We start from the raw sequence: 15,146 nt of genomic DNA, 5'->3' as shown, positions 1-15,146 counted from the left end.
ATTGGCATCGGTCAAATACAACACACATGCACATTCGTCCTGCAGACGTTAGTTTGGTACTGTCTGCCATTATTACATGTGTGCTTTTAACTCATTATACATTTACTATCTCTAAAATAATGCAAACTAGTATGTTACAGTTTACACAAGGGTTTGGTTCTGATTACAAGCAATAAAATGCTATATGTATACACAAAAGATCTGTAGGATATTAAAGAAAGAGTTGGGGTATCTTCAGCTAATTGCACTGCGTGATTTAACCTGTGATAGGATCCAGGAATATAGCTGAGCCCCAGGACTGTTAATTGATGATCTCACAATAAATGTGGTTTCCTATTTACCTATTGAGAACCTGCTTAATGCCAATGTAAGTACATGGTTGCAGATATTCTATTAGTATTCACTGATGCTACTTGCTGTTGGACACACTTTGTATACTTCATATAATCTTTGAGATCCTTTAGTCATACAAGCATTGAGGAGTTACAGTAAATGCCTGTAAATAGTCTTAGTGCTGGTTTATACAGGTGGTGGAAGCAGAAAAGCAGTTTTAGACTGTTGGACCCTATTGTCATTTATGGGTTATAACAAGATGTCTTGGAAAAAGTATATATTCAGCCCTTGCTATGTCCTTTCAAGACCCTTCACCAAAGGCCCTTGGGGGGTTGAAGATTCCTGAGTTCACATTTACAGTGCTCATGTAATTGGGGCCTTTCCATGTGATTTAGAGTGTTCACAAGACGAATATATATACATCTATGCCATGCTGGTATGTCTAATGGGTTCAGAGGGGCTCTGCAGAGTTGTAGTAAATATTCTTTCCTAGTGGTCTTCCAACTATGTCCCATGGCATGATTGCTGGCCACTGCTTTACTTTTACTGGCTCCTACAAGGTGTAGGCAGAGTGCTGGAAGATGCCAAACACTGGTATGCAGAATTTTCCAGCACCCATTAATGTCTCTTGGTGATGCAGTAGATCCAGCCATGGCATTTTTTTGGCCAGCGTGGATTGTGAACCATATGCAAATGCAATTGACACTTGAACATCAATGTTGAGGGCATACCAATGTTTTTAAGTAACTGCCTCAACCCCTTTAATAAATCAAGCCCAGTGGGGCAATATTCAACAATAGGGAACCAACTCTGCCACTGAAACAAATAATGGTGCACTATTTCTCCTACTGACGCCAAAAAATTAGGCAAAAATTTATATTCCTCGCACTAACACTAGTTGTCCCCCACAGACCAACAAAGTTAGAAATCCTTTATTCTCACTGGCTACCACCCCTGGATTTTTTTTTTCTGGCACTGATTTTTGGCCCCAATGCATTTTCTTCTCTTGCTGACTATGAACCCTGCTACATTTTATTTCTCTTTTTGACTACAAGTAATAACCCTTGGGCTTTTTTACTCCCCCCTGACTACCAACCCTTGGGCAATTTTACTCCCCCCTGACTACTAACCCTTGGGCATTATTACTCCCCCCTGACTAGTAACCCTTGGGCATTGCAGCTGTGTTTTAAAATGTTGCTCTGTCACCAGTACTACAATGTGTTTTTCTTCTCTGGGTTTCTCTGGTAAATCAGGAAAGGCCAGTATGAATTTATAAGTAAGGTGTTACAAACTTAAATACCTGTGGCTGTTGAGACAGAATTATTTTTCTTGTGACACACCCTTAATGAAGGAATCGCCCATTGAAACCATGCACACCCTGGATCTTCATTACATTTTTCTTTTGTATGCTGTCACATGGACACCTTGTACAAATATTCCATAGTTTTAGAGTTGTATGCCAAACCCCACCTTGTGTCCTCACATTTTTCATTTAGCATTTATTGCCTTCTACAAGTAATATGTTTGGTTTAATAATTCCCAAAATAAACATTTTCACCAAATGAACAAAGCCTTTATACCTTATTCATGAATATAAAGAAGATTTAGCATAATGGGCCGGATTCCATGATAGTCTCTTTTCTTTTTTTTTTTTAAATATAATGATTCCTCTTTTTCCACATAACCTTACCTTTGTGTACCCTACAAGCTTGGACTATCCTCCGTTGTGTAAATTTTTGCATCAAAAGGTCAATGATGGATCAGTCTAAAAAAGAAACTTGATGAATAGATTTATTTTCAACAAGGGTGTACTAAGGTTATATGGTACTTTTGTCCCATAAACACTAAATCAGTATCTAAAGGTATAATAATACAAACAGGAATAAAACTTATCATTTATTGGTTCCTTTATTATAATACTACACAAACATTGATCACCTGTGTATCAGATCAACAATGCTGCAGTATTCAATTACCACACCTACCACAAGGTTACATTTACGTATTAAATAATTACCTATATGGTTACAACACCACTGTATCCTCAGGGGTGATCACTTGACACTTTTAGAAACTAAACAAATTCATAATATTCCTTCCTACTCACATTCAACATCTGGATTCTCATTCCAAGATGGACAACATTTTGTCCGCTGACATAAAATAGGGACACTTGTGCTTACAGATTCATCCAGTTCACGTCAATATATTTCTTTTAGTACTGTGATTGTATTCTGGGTCTGGGTTAGTACTGTGATTGTATTCTGGGTCAACATAAATTTACTAGAATACTATTTTTTTTTACATATTTAAAGGAGATGAAGAGCAAATTTTAACTATTTTCTATGAATGTATTATGTTTCAGACTGAAGAATTTATTTAAAAAATGTTTTTATAATCATGTATACATTAAATATTGCATGATGATTAATATTTCATAATTACAATGTTTAATCAAAGGGTATCCGCTTTACAATATATATTCTGGGTCATAGAATTTAGCCCGTATTTCGGAAGCAGTACCAATATAAAAAATACACTGCTCTACAAATATTGAAAAATATGATTAGGAAGCAAATATGAGATACAATTCTCTGTTGTTACTCGTCTTCTCTCCACCAATGTGTTTCCTACTAAGTGGAGCATTAAAATATTAATGAAGTTTCCAGTTCTAATTCTTTGTTAGCGCTGTAAAGATGTACGTATTATAAATGTCAAGCCGGTTCATAACTAGCTAGGGATGTGAACATGGGAGGGGGGAGGTCACAGCAGGTAGAGTATTCCCCAGTGCTCTGTCATTCTAACCAACAAAGACCTAAATATAAACTGTTGTAAACATTGTACTACAAGGAGTCACACAGGGGATTCTGGAATTTTGGTTTCTAAGTTTATCTATGAAGCACCAACTGAGTATTCCATAACCAAGTGAAAACCATCCACACTACCTCTTCTTCTTTTGCTCAGTGGAAATTAGACTAATCATTAAATGTCTCACTTGCTGATGATGTGTCCCTTCCTTCCTACTGCTGTTATTGGACCAGTCAAACTCTACATGTGCCTGAATTGCAGTTTGATTGGTGAGCCATTCTTGTGCACAACAGTGGCCAGAGAGTTGACCACTTCTTAGTTAGTTGTAAAGTAGAAAAAGTATCTGATGAGCACCCTTGAACAGTGGTGTCAATAGAATGAGCAACAATCCATGGTGCTCCGTTGGTGGAAAATGCTATTTATGTAAAAGTTGTAGATATGTCTTTTCTGTAAAGCCACTATTCTTGGTCTTTCCATTTATATAGCTTCCATCTAGGTTTGAATTTACAAACCTGGTACTGGTGTGGCACTGCTTTGGCAGAGCTGGTCTAAATTGGGTGGCTCTGCAGGGAAGGTCTGGTCACCAACTACTGGAATGTCAGATCCTCAAACGTATATTGCCATAAAGGTATTAAAATGTGTTTAATCACCAATAAATTGATATTGGGCATTTTGATCAAAATACTCTTCTGACTTTCCTTTTTTTTTCAGCCAATTTGTCAAGCTGCATATGAAAATAACCTAGATGAAGTCCAGCTTCTGTTGGCAGAAGATCCCAAAAGCCTAAATGTAAAGGATAGTTTTGGTGGAGACACTCCACTGATATGTGCCTGCCGGAGAGGTCATATCAAAGTGATCAGTTATTTACTGTCCATGAAAGCAGATGTAAACCTCAAAAATAATGTAAGTGAAAAAAAAAAACTCAAAGTTTGTAGTAATTGATAGCTTTTACATTTGGACTGACAGTATCCTCTAACTTCTGTTTTCTTATTATAAAATCTGGAAAAAGGCTTAAAGTACAAGACAGTCTAAACAGGTACCAAATCCATTAACTTTGTGATGCACAAAGCTTATAAAAGAAACATAAAACACCGTTTATCTACTATAAGACAAATTATATTTAATTTGTCTTGCAAACACTCCCCCGGCCAGGCACTGTAAATCGCAGAGGGAGGGTTTTAGCAGAGGCGGTGCTGCCAATCCAGAAGTAAGTGGGCATGGCTAGGTGTGACCTGCAGGAGGTAAAGGTATCAGCATTGTGATTTACAACCCTGCAGCTTGTCAGATTGCTGATTGCTATGCCTCACCCTACATGAGAATGGCAGTTTTGCCATACAATCACAAGAAACTGCGCCTTATGGGGACTCATTAGCAATCTCAGTTGGAGCTTTGCAGGAAGAGTAAAGCTACGTTCACACGTCCAATGCTTCTCGTCCAATAATCAGCTCAGGGCCGATATCGGACGAGAATCTGGCGTGTGTACAGTGCCCATCGTTCGATGACCGTCCTAGTGGATACACAGACGATGGACAACGAACGATGATAGTGGAAGTGAAGGGGGAGAGCATGAAGCGGGGTGCCACTCCGTCGTTCTCCCCCTCCCCCTGTATGTACAGCACTCATTCAAGCATCGTGCAGTCCTTAGTCATTGGAAAGGATCGTGAAAGATCCTTTCCAACGATAATTATTGCACGTGTGTACCCAGTTTAAGAGCTTAAAAACTAACTCTATAAGATTTATAATCTGTATCATAACATATGTTTAACTTTTTGGAATGATCCAAAATAGTTGGCTATTGTTTCCAATTATTAAAGCTTTAAATGGTAGCAGATACCTTGTAGATCCCCTCATATACATTGCCTTCCTAAGCCTGTGGCAGGCAGTGCTATAATCCGGGGTTTGTGGAGGCACTTTTATGATCTGAATTGGCTTCAGTTAATCATTTCTGCAATGTTGTGCCCAAAAAAATCAAGATCAACTGACTACCTGAATATAATAAATGTACAGACCAATTGATGATTTTTTTTCCTGGTGGCATGGACATATTCAAGATGGCAATGTCAGGATTCATCAGGCTGAAGTTGTGAAAAAATGGTTTAGGGAGCATGAGACATCATTTTCATACACAAATTGGCCACCAAAAAGTCTAGACTTCTAACTTTAACCTCATTATGAATCTTTGGAACGTGTTAGAGAAGACTTCACACAGTCCCATTCTCCCATCATCAATACAAGATCTGGGAGAAAAATTAGTTGAAATCTGATGGAAATAAATATTGTGGCATGACATGACCAAGGCACACATTGACGAGATATTGTTATGATAAGCGTATGCAAACGGCAGTCTGTTAATATATTAGTGGGTGTGACTTTTTAATTTTTGGCCAGGCAGTGTCTATATAATCAGCAAACTACCCCATGTATGAATGATTTCTGTCTGTCATCCAACTGCAGATAGTAATTTTTTTAATTTGTTGCCAAATCATATGACCGACATCCACTATTTCCTTCTGTTGCAATAATTTTCCTTCCTAAAATGTAATACTGTTGGTGTTTTGTCATCCCAGCTTCAGAAAACCTCAACTTGTGTTTGGCCAACTATACAAAAACAGAACATGAATATTGGAGTTTAAATTTTACCATATGGAGACAAAAGCCACTTCAGGGCTGCTCCCAGCCTGCCATGCATTGGCTGTAATAAACCTTTAGTTAAGCCTTTATTAAGCTTTTTACCCTAATGGGTAAAAATCATTTTCAGTTGCATTTTTCACTTTTCACATTGCATTTTTGTCTGGTGTTCTTCAATACATTCTAAATCACATACCTGGAACAAGTATACACAAAAGGAATTCTGTACATATGAAGTTTTAAACCAGACAGCCAATCACCTTGAATTATCAGTAGGAGACACCTAATCATTTTCTGGTATTCCTTTGCCAGATAATCTTTAGAGTGAACCTGTGCTTAGGTCATGCACACGAAATGTTCATAACTTTACCAATTCTCTATTATAATCAACCAGTAATGGTTTCTAAGATGTTAGAAACAGATTTTAGAGTCTCATTTGTCATTTTGAGGATCTCGAAAAATAAATCATTTCAAATTAAAAGCACGTAGAACGGCCAGGGAAACAGGTACTCTTTTAACCATTTGACTGCCAATGACATATCCAACACAATATAGCATTTTAAGAGTTAAATACCATATACAGCATGTTTTGTTTTCTTTCTGCTGGCTCCTGGCTTTGTGGTAAAAAAAAGTTAGGTGGCTGATCACTTTTACATGCTTGTTTTGTTTGTAGATTATATTTTTTTATTTTTTGGAGCTTTTTTGCCTTAATTTACCTGCTAACACATGGAACATTTGATGTATTTTTCTTATATTGAAACTTCAAGATAAATTCTTGCACTGGACCTTCATTCCAGCTCTTCTGACACTTCTACAACTTCGGAGCTTCGTATGTCCTGATTGCCAAAAGATTTAGTTTGCATTTCAGGAGTTCTGTTCTTAGATTACCATTATTGTTTATTTGAACAATCACTTCCAACACCTTTGTCATAAAATACCTTCACAAACCCTCACCGTCCTTCCGTGCTGCTGTCAATACTGGTGGCAACCACAAATCAAACACAAATATGGAGTATGTTCAATGGTAACTAAAGGTGACGTGCAAATATTTACTGAAATCCATTTTACCTTATCTGATTACAGAAAGAAAGGACATGTTTGCACTACGCTGTAAGGAAAAGGTTCACTTTTCTGGACTACTTGTTGATTGTTCTCCTCATGCCAGTTATGCTTATTGGATATGTTATCATGGTGAGTATAGAAAAAATATTATCATGGAGTTGTTTCCACAAGTAGACATATTCAGACAGTTCTCTGCCCATTTAGGCGGAGGTCCTAAAGTGCCTATTCACAGGTAATAAATACTTCTATGTAGTAAATACTTTCTTGCTGAACACAGTCATATCACCCCTGGGTTCTCTGTGTGGCACTGCCTTCCTAAATTCCTATTCTATTTTAAAGATGAATAAATAACAAATATAACCTATTATTACATTTTGGAAATGCAATCAACCTCTGTATCAGGATGTTGACAGCAGTTGAGGCTGAGGTTTTGGTTTGCTGCAGTTAAATGTGTTTAGGAAATTGATTCTTAATTGTCCAGCAGCAGCTACAACCAATTTCAACTATTTTCCAACAGTTGTGAACTGCAGTTACAGTTGGTTCAGGTCAATGGAAGCCACTGGCTGCTCAGGGGTGGCCCAAAGCAACTGTAGCTGCAAATCAGGACAAAGTAGTTCCCAACCACTCCCATTCAGTTGGGAGAGTAGTTATTCATGCTGGTAAATATGTGTATAATAGTTGTTTGAAAAAAATATTTTCTATTTGTTGTTTTTCTTCTACGATCAAAAATACTTGTCAAACTTTGAATTTGTAATGTATGTATGTCACCTATTACAGATCTCAAAGAGCAAACTGAATGAGAGGCTGATCAGACTTTTACTACAGTCAGGAGTGGATGTTAATGCTGAAGATATTGTAAGTTAAATAATGACATCTAAATATGAATTTATTTTATATGGTCACTATGTAAAAAAAGTAAGGCTTACGAGCACTCTTTTTTTCAATTCTTTCTTTATATATATATATTTATGTTAGAGACAACATAACCTTATGTAAAATAAGGTACCAGGCCCTCTAGGAATGACGCCTGGCAAAGGGATATGAGAAGGGAAAGAAAACAGTAAATATTGAGTGCATATTGTGTGATGTCAAGAGTTTCAAGGTGAACAAGGAAATTACCAACAATACAACTCATGTTTGCCCTTTTGTACTAGAGTAAATGATTGAGGTCCCATTCACATTTCCCTCCTCTTCTGTGTTGCAGCACAATGTTAGGTACACTAAAGCTACGTACACACTGCAGATTTTTATCGCCCGATCATCGGCCAAATATCGGGCGAAAATCTGCCGTGTGTAGTCGGTGTCGTCCATCGTTCGAACGACCGACCTGCCGGATCGACGACAACCGATCCTAATGAAAGGGAAGGGGGAGCTCCGTCGCTCTTCCCCTCCCCTCTCCATAGAGCATGAATGGTGCTGTATGTACAGCATCGTTCATGCATCGGGTAGTCCCTTGTCGTTGGAAAGGATCTTTCACGATCCTTTCCAACGACAAGGGACTACCCGATGCATGAAAGTGTGTACGCAGCTTAAGACAGCCAATTAAATTTTAATGGGCTGGGAATAGACCAAAAAAAAAAAGCACATGCAACATTTTTTCTAATGCAATGCATCACTACACTACATGGGTGTAGTTTAAAATAAATGTAGCAAGCAAGGTGGTTACAACACACCAAATCCAATGACGTTTGGCGCCAGTTATTTGAATTGGGTGATGGCGTGGAAAAAAACAGTTTAAGCAAGTATACTGCAAGAATTTAAATCTGCTTCTCAGGAACACAGGTGACCTGATCTTTTTACTTGAGGATTTTTCTATGATAGAGAATGCATCAGGATGAATGGGAATTTCCAAATGACACCCAAAACTCCAAAGTGGGTAGGGGGAGAAACAACAACAACAAATTAGATGTATAAGAAGCCAGACAGTGGTTCATTTTACTAGACACTCCTTTTTGGTGTGTTTGTTAGCCTACTTTTCAGTAGTTTTACAGATGTCTGTCTTTCTGATTTTCTTTAGGGACTATCAATACCCTTCATCTGACACACTAATCTAGGAAAGAGCCTGCAGCCTTATGTTACATCAGCTCACAAGTGCCTCAGCTGGCTAATAGTGATTTATTGGTGGTAGTGATCTCATGCGCTGACAAGAACACATTAAGTATCTGTATGTGGTTCAGTTCCATTGTGCATTAAGTGCATTAGATGGGATATTGGCTTAATGACTAAACACAATGCCCCCAAAGCAACAATATCCAGCTCTTCTCAGAGGCAATTTAAAAGGCTGAATACCACCACCAAAACAAACAGTAAAACCTCAAGAGTGTGATATATGTAGCTTCTTTACACTGTAAAATGCATATATTTTATGCCCCTATGTTTATGCATTCTTTAAACTCTTAAACATTCTTTAAACTTTTAAAACTATTTTTTTAATAAATGTAATGATTTATTAGAAAAAAAAAAATGAATTACTGTGTACTCTGTTCACAAAGCTTTAATAGAAGGATAAGACATCCTGACCTGAGTATATAGGTATTAATTCTTATTTGATTAATAAATAACTGTTACTTTTTGTAAAATTAGCATACCCATCCAGGTGTGTTAGCTTTAAACGGACCATTAAAAAAATAGAAGGAAAAATAGACTTAATTGTTCTGACACCTTAGAAGCAAGCCCAACAGTACCCAAGGGTTCATATTAATAAAGCCAAACCAAACAAATGCCAAAATAAAATGACTCCTATTACAACCAATGTGATGGTTTCAAACATTTTCAACTAAGATTAGAAACATTTTAGCTGCAGTGTAATTTGTTTTATACAGACATTTAATGTCTTCTACGTAAACTTGTTTAATATTACCCCATTAGGCCAGTCAAATACATTACAAGTAAATATTGCCTATATTTAAAAAAAAAAAAAAAAAAAAAACAATTATTTCTGTACGGCAATCCGTGACTATGCTATCCTACTGATCCTTTTTCTTTTCTCTAGAGTGGAAATACTGCTCTTCATTATGCCTGTAAAATGAAGTCCCAGGCCATAGTACCAATCCTGCTTGAAGCCAATGCCAACCCTAACCTGAAAAATAAGGTGAGCATTCCTAAAGAGTTAGTTGATTTACAGCTATGATATATCAAAGTGCCAGCTTAATATTTAATTTTAGGGAAGTTATGAAGAAAATATCCATGGTATCAGTTTAACTTCATTTTTGTAGTTAAACAATTACATGTAATATGTATATACATCAAAAAATTATTTATATAAACTTTTTTTGATTACAGTATGTGAAAATTGTCTGTTATGTACAAAAAATGCTTTCCAGCAGCTGTAGTAGGGCAATATCTAAGGACAAATTAGAATATTACATGTTGTGTTTTTGAATAAGAGGCGCTTTCAATTACCTAGTTAATGACATGATTATAGCCTCTGTAAAGCACTGCACTACATAAAAAGTAGGATGGTGCTGATATTATATTCAGGGTCACATATACTGTACTTACACACCCACAGATATTCAGGATCAGGTAAAAACACTATATGTAGGTAATATGAAAACTTGTTTCTTTTATAGCTATACACTTACTGAAAATGTAGATTTTTGTCATTGATTTATATCCTTTTTTTTTCATCAGGAAGGTGAAAGTCCAATTGACATTGCAGAGAAATTAAAATTTAAAAAAATGTTGGAGGTAATGAGAAAGTCTTCATAGCTTTAGCGGGAATCTGTCTGCCATTAGCTGTTCAAAAAGAATGAAGATCACACTGCCTACCTGAGGAATTCTATACAGATAGGCAATGGAAATGTGTGGATATTACCTGCACTGGAGATGTATATATAAAGAGTGATACAGAATTGTGTATGTTTAATATTAGTTTACACATGGTTACTTCAATTTATTACAATATATCATTTTGTTACAATGAGGCCTAAAACCATGAGTGCCTTTCTGTGCCAGGACTGGAGTCGTTCTTCACACATGAAATAACCAGAATGACATGTTTACATGTACACCAGTGGTTAGATAACCCTTACCCCCTTAATACAGGTGCTGTTATTATCTACCATTATTCACTTTTATTTAACCTTTCACAGACCACTATTGTGGTATAAAATTGCTTATAAACAACCAATCTGAAGCCTGTATTGATTAAAATCGCTGCTATTTCAGAACACAAGAATGCATTCATATCTCAAGATGACTTATTACATTATAGCAGCAAAAGGTAAATACATATTTAAGAAAATATCGCTTAGTACATAAAAAAAAATGTAAAATTCTGTTTAGTGACCATTTTACCATAAATGTATGCTGTGGGAAATGGGCTGCCATTGCTGGCCCAATTTTAAATGAGAACTGCTTGGCTAGATTTGGCCTAAGTACTTTGAACCATGAACTCTTCTAGTCACTCAAAGACATTGAACTCACTATGTCTGAAGAAGTTTGGTAGTTGTACCCCTTGAGTTTCCATGGAAAAAAATGCTTTTTTAGTGCTTTTTTTAAATTCAGTTGAAACAAAGCTGAGTTTAGATTTCCATTAAAGAAGATAAAACACACCTAGACCATCTACTCTGATAATACCTTCCCAACCAAGGGGCCTCTGGAGGTTTCTAGGGGTTCTTCGAACAATAGGCAGTTTGTGCCTCTCAGGTCAGTTACCATTGACACCATTATCTTTTTGGCTATACATATGGGTGACATTCTTCCCACTGACCACCATGCTAATATACTGTGAGCTGTGGATCTAGTAATTATATCAGGAATTCTGCTGTGTCCCTTTTTTTATAAATATTTTTTGTACATTAGGAAGTCACAGGTAACCAACAAACATTGGCTATACATAGATGTAAATACGTGTTTTTGAACTCGAAGTCCTGTTTATACTTCTACAGCTTCAAACTTTACATTCACTTTACATTTTGTAAATTGTATTATTTATAAAGTGCCATTTTAAGTTTACAACATTTTGTGTAACATTGTAATAAATATTTTTTAAAAGAAGCAAATGAACCTGTTTTGTTTGGGTCTTACTTTGAGTTTGCTGGATCACCCTAGTTCACCCATGATAGTCTATATTCTCCAGTCTTGGAGAGCTTTAATAAATCGGGCCCATAGTTTGTGCAAACTACTACCAAAATTACAAATTCAGTATCTACCACACGGCCCTGTTAGGAAATACTTTTCTATATCCAGAGTTTTATGGTATTAAATATTTACAAAGAATTAGGAACTAATCATGAGCAAAGACAATCTGAGACAGGAAACCCCTGGCAAGGCAGCAACTCTTCACCCCAATTACACTTTTTTCTTGATATAGGTTTCCAGTTTAATGTCTAAAATCCCACTGCCTTCTCCATCTCTTTGCAAAATACTCTTGCTTTATAACATGTGATCTTCTGTGCTAGGTGCAAGTCAACCCCATACTACCATGGTTACGTTTCGGTTGGTAATACTACTGTGTAATTTGGAGGAAGACAGCTTTTAATATATATGATCCATGAACTACTAAGGTATTCAAAGTCTTAATTTCCAAAGCATAAGCACTAAAGGACTTGCAGTCCCAAGATGAGGACTAGGAGGAATATACTCTTTAAAGATAACAAAAAGGCACAGGGGAGCTTTAAATGTCTCATAAGATCTACAAGTTTATTTATGACCTTATAATAAGATGCAACAAATACTTTTGTAATTGTACAATTAACACACCAAAATAAAGGATTGTTGGGGTTTACATACACTTTAGGTCATCTCATAGCGAAAATACTGAACACACACTGCCTTTACAACCAATATTGTCCAGTAACTTTCCTTAGACAATACCAAAGTGACTGTACAGATTATGAAAATTTTTTCAGGAGCTGAAGGATTTCATTGTACATTCGATATGGAGCATCCAGACCCCACACAAAGTCTACATGTTGCCACTCTGGAATCTCCTTGTGATAGACCAGGTTGACTATTTCAGGCAGTAATAAGGAGACATCCTTAGGATTAGCCACCCAGTCATTGCCCCCATTCCACACAGCTGTGCGAACTTTCATGTCTTTCACTTTGTAATCAGGGGGAGTTGTCTAAACAAATCCAAAAAACAGAAATGTAATGTCAAGAAAAAACACATAGCAATACAGAAGTTCTTGTTAATGATCCAAATATAGAAATCTAATATGTTTTAAAGTTGCCTACAAGCGTAAGCCCAGCTTTAATGTAAAATGCTTTGGGTATGAGCTCAGGGATCCCCCCAAAAAAATAGAAGGCATCCTCTGAGGAGAAGTGGGACTCCAGTACTTTGTTCCATTTGTAAAATACTTTTCTCTGTTTCATGTTCATCAATGTGCACACTCAGGCCTTGTTTTTTCTATAGATTGGGTCTGATTTATTAAAGCTCTTATTTGTCAGTGAAGCTGAGTGAATCAGCAAACCTGGAATGGATTTTTTTGTTATTTGCTAGCAAATGTTTTGAATCACAGACCAGATCCATTCCAGGTTTGCCTGATCACCCAGCTTCACTGATGAATGCGTATCCTCTCCAGCCTTGGAGAGCTTTAATAAATCAGGCCCAATGTATGCACAAGGGGTAGAAGACCACATTGCACTGTAATAACCTGACAAAGATGTATCCATGCATAAACAACGGTTACCTAATTGGCCTAAACTTTAATGGAAAATGAGGACAAAGAGAAAATACAGTATATGTATGACACAGTCCTAAATCATCCCTTATGTAACCGAGAAGAGTGTCTGAGCAAACCAAAAACTCATAATTACCATAAATAATATCTATATGTAACAGTCACACCTAAGCAGACCCTATAATGTACTATTGCCACCCAAAATTTCCAGATGTATCTATTGTTTGGTAATCCTATCCCTACATTGTGAGATAACAGGTGACCAGGGCCTTGTCTAATATCTATAGGTGGCCTGCCTTCTTTATCTCCACATTATTACCTGGTTGTAATGTTTTTTATTTCCTTCTTTTCCCCAGTCATAAGCTTGCAGTTTGTCAGAATGAAGAGCCTAAAAAGAAGGTAATAAATTAGCTTAGATTATTATATATTTTTTATTTGTTGTAGTAAAGTGACAATATTTCTATTCTTTTATTTGATACATCCACAATAATTCGTAGTTATGAAACCAATGAATTCATTACCTTATGACCCAACACAATTTGTATGCATACCAAATTATCTAGAAAACACTGACCTTTGTTACTTCTGACTATGAACAGTAGACAGTCACTTGATCACCTTAATGTTAGAAGAATCAAAAGTTGATCATGATTCTAACATGACTGGTCAATATGCACATGTAGCACATTCTTTTGAAAACTGATACAATATCGCTCTTGTTTTGTAAATTTAGAATTCTCCCTATAACCTAAATTAAATAACTACATGTATACATATGTATATTATTAGATAGCTGCTTGTAAGTTGCCTAAACTCCAGAGAGTGAGGTACCCTTTTTATACAAATTCTGGCTTCAGTGATAAAAGTAAAGTTTTTGTCCCCCCTCTCCCCTATTGTACCTCAATATTTGTCAATAAGCCCACTCATCAATCCGATGCTTGGGGGGTCCCAAAGCATGCAGAATCTGGGTTAAAACAGCCAATGGGTTTACATTAATCTTCTGTGTACAAAAATTTCAGTACTACTGAAATCAATTATACAGTTACAAAGACATGCCAGCGCCTGGAATCCAATTCCTCCATCCAGCCAAGAACACATTATGAAATCAGAAGAAGCCTAATTATAGTTTGAGGAAGTGCAAAAGTATCTGAAATATAGTTCGTAGAAACAATGATTTCTGTATTTAATAAAGCAGGGCTAAAAATCAAAAGTGTAAAGATAAAGATGTAACCCAGCAACTACTAACAATGTACTCCAGTAAGAAAAGCAAAGGGGAATTACTACTAAATAGGCCTAACAGTTTGGGTGCATATAAATAAAATGCACTCAGAAAAAAAGTACAAAAGGCTTTTTGGCAAATGCATTGATGAAATCCAACCAGATTTAGACTTGCAAATTTTTGAATATATAAAATATGTCTCATGATACCTGGGACCAGTGGAGCATATTTTGCACAGATGTTCCAGCAGGACAGTGAGAAACATACACAGGCACCCGACTCTGCAAATAAACAAATTATACATAAAAAATGCTACCTAAAAGAACATTCAGTAAAATTTAACAGAAGGAAGATTTTCAAATAGGAAAGTGAACCAATAAAAATCTTAGCAGCAAATATAAATATTATTATTACTTTTTTTATTTTATATCTGGTCATAGGCTCTAAAGGAAAATGCAACTCCTTTA

General features: G+C 36.4%; 2 protein-coding genes across 2 annotated transcripts in view; one reads left to right on the top strand and one right to left on the bottom strand.

Annotated features, from left to right (window-relative positions):
* The window catches only part of ANKRD22 (ankyrin repeat domain 22), a 34,152-nt gene extending 23,075 nt beyond the window's left edge, over positions 1-11,077 (top strand). The window contains exons 4-8 of the mRNA XM_072423269.1: positions 3,853-4,044; positions 6,853-6,960; positions 7,609-7,686; positions 9,824-9,922; positions 10,465-11,077. Coding sequence (XP_072279370.1) covers positions 3,853-4,044; positions 6,853-6,960; positions 7,609-7,686; positions 9,824-9,922; positions 10,465-10,542 — 555 coding nt within the window. The 3' untranslated portion in view covers positions 10,543-11,077. The remainder of the gene's footprint in view (positions 1-3,852; positions 4,045-6,852; positions 6,961-7,608; positions 7,687-9,823; positions 9,923-10,464) is intronic.
* A 1,379-nt stretch (positions 11,078-12,456) lies between these two features.
* LOC140338938 (lysosomal acid lipase/cholesteryl ester hydrolase-like) overlaps positions 12,457-15,146 on the bottom strand; it is a 14,541-nt gene continuing 11,851 nt past the window's right edge. The window contains 3 exon segments of the mRNA XM_072423266.1: positions 12,457-12,902; positions 13,780-13,848; positions 14,889-14,960. Of these exon segments, the coding sequence (XP_072279367.1) occupies positions 12,669-12,902; positions 13,780-13,848; positions 14,889-14,960 (375 nt within the window). The 3' untranslated portion in view covers positions 12,457-12,668.

This window comes from Pyxicephalus adspersus, chromosome 10, assembly GCF_032062135.1.
Source record: "Pyxicephalus adspersus chromosome 10, UCB_Pads_2.0, whole genome shotgun sequence".
NCBI lineage: Eukaryota > Metazoa > Chordata > Amphibia > Anura > Pyxicephalidae > Pyxicephalus > Pyxicephalus adspersus.
The sequence above is the reverse complement of the archived record's forward strand: the minus strand, read 5'-3'. Positions and strand labels throughout refer to the sequence as shown.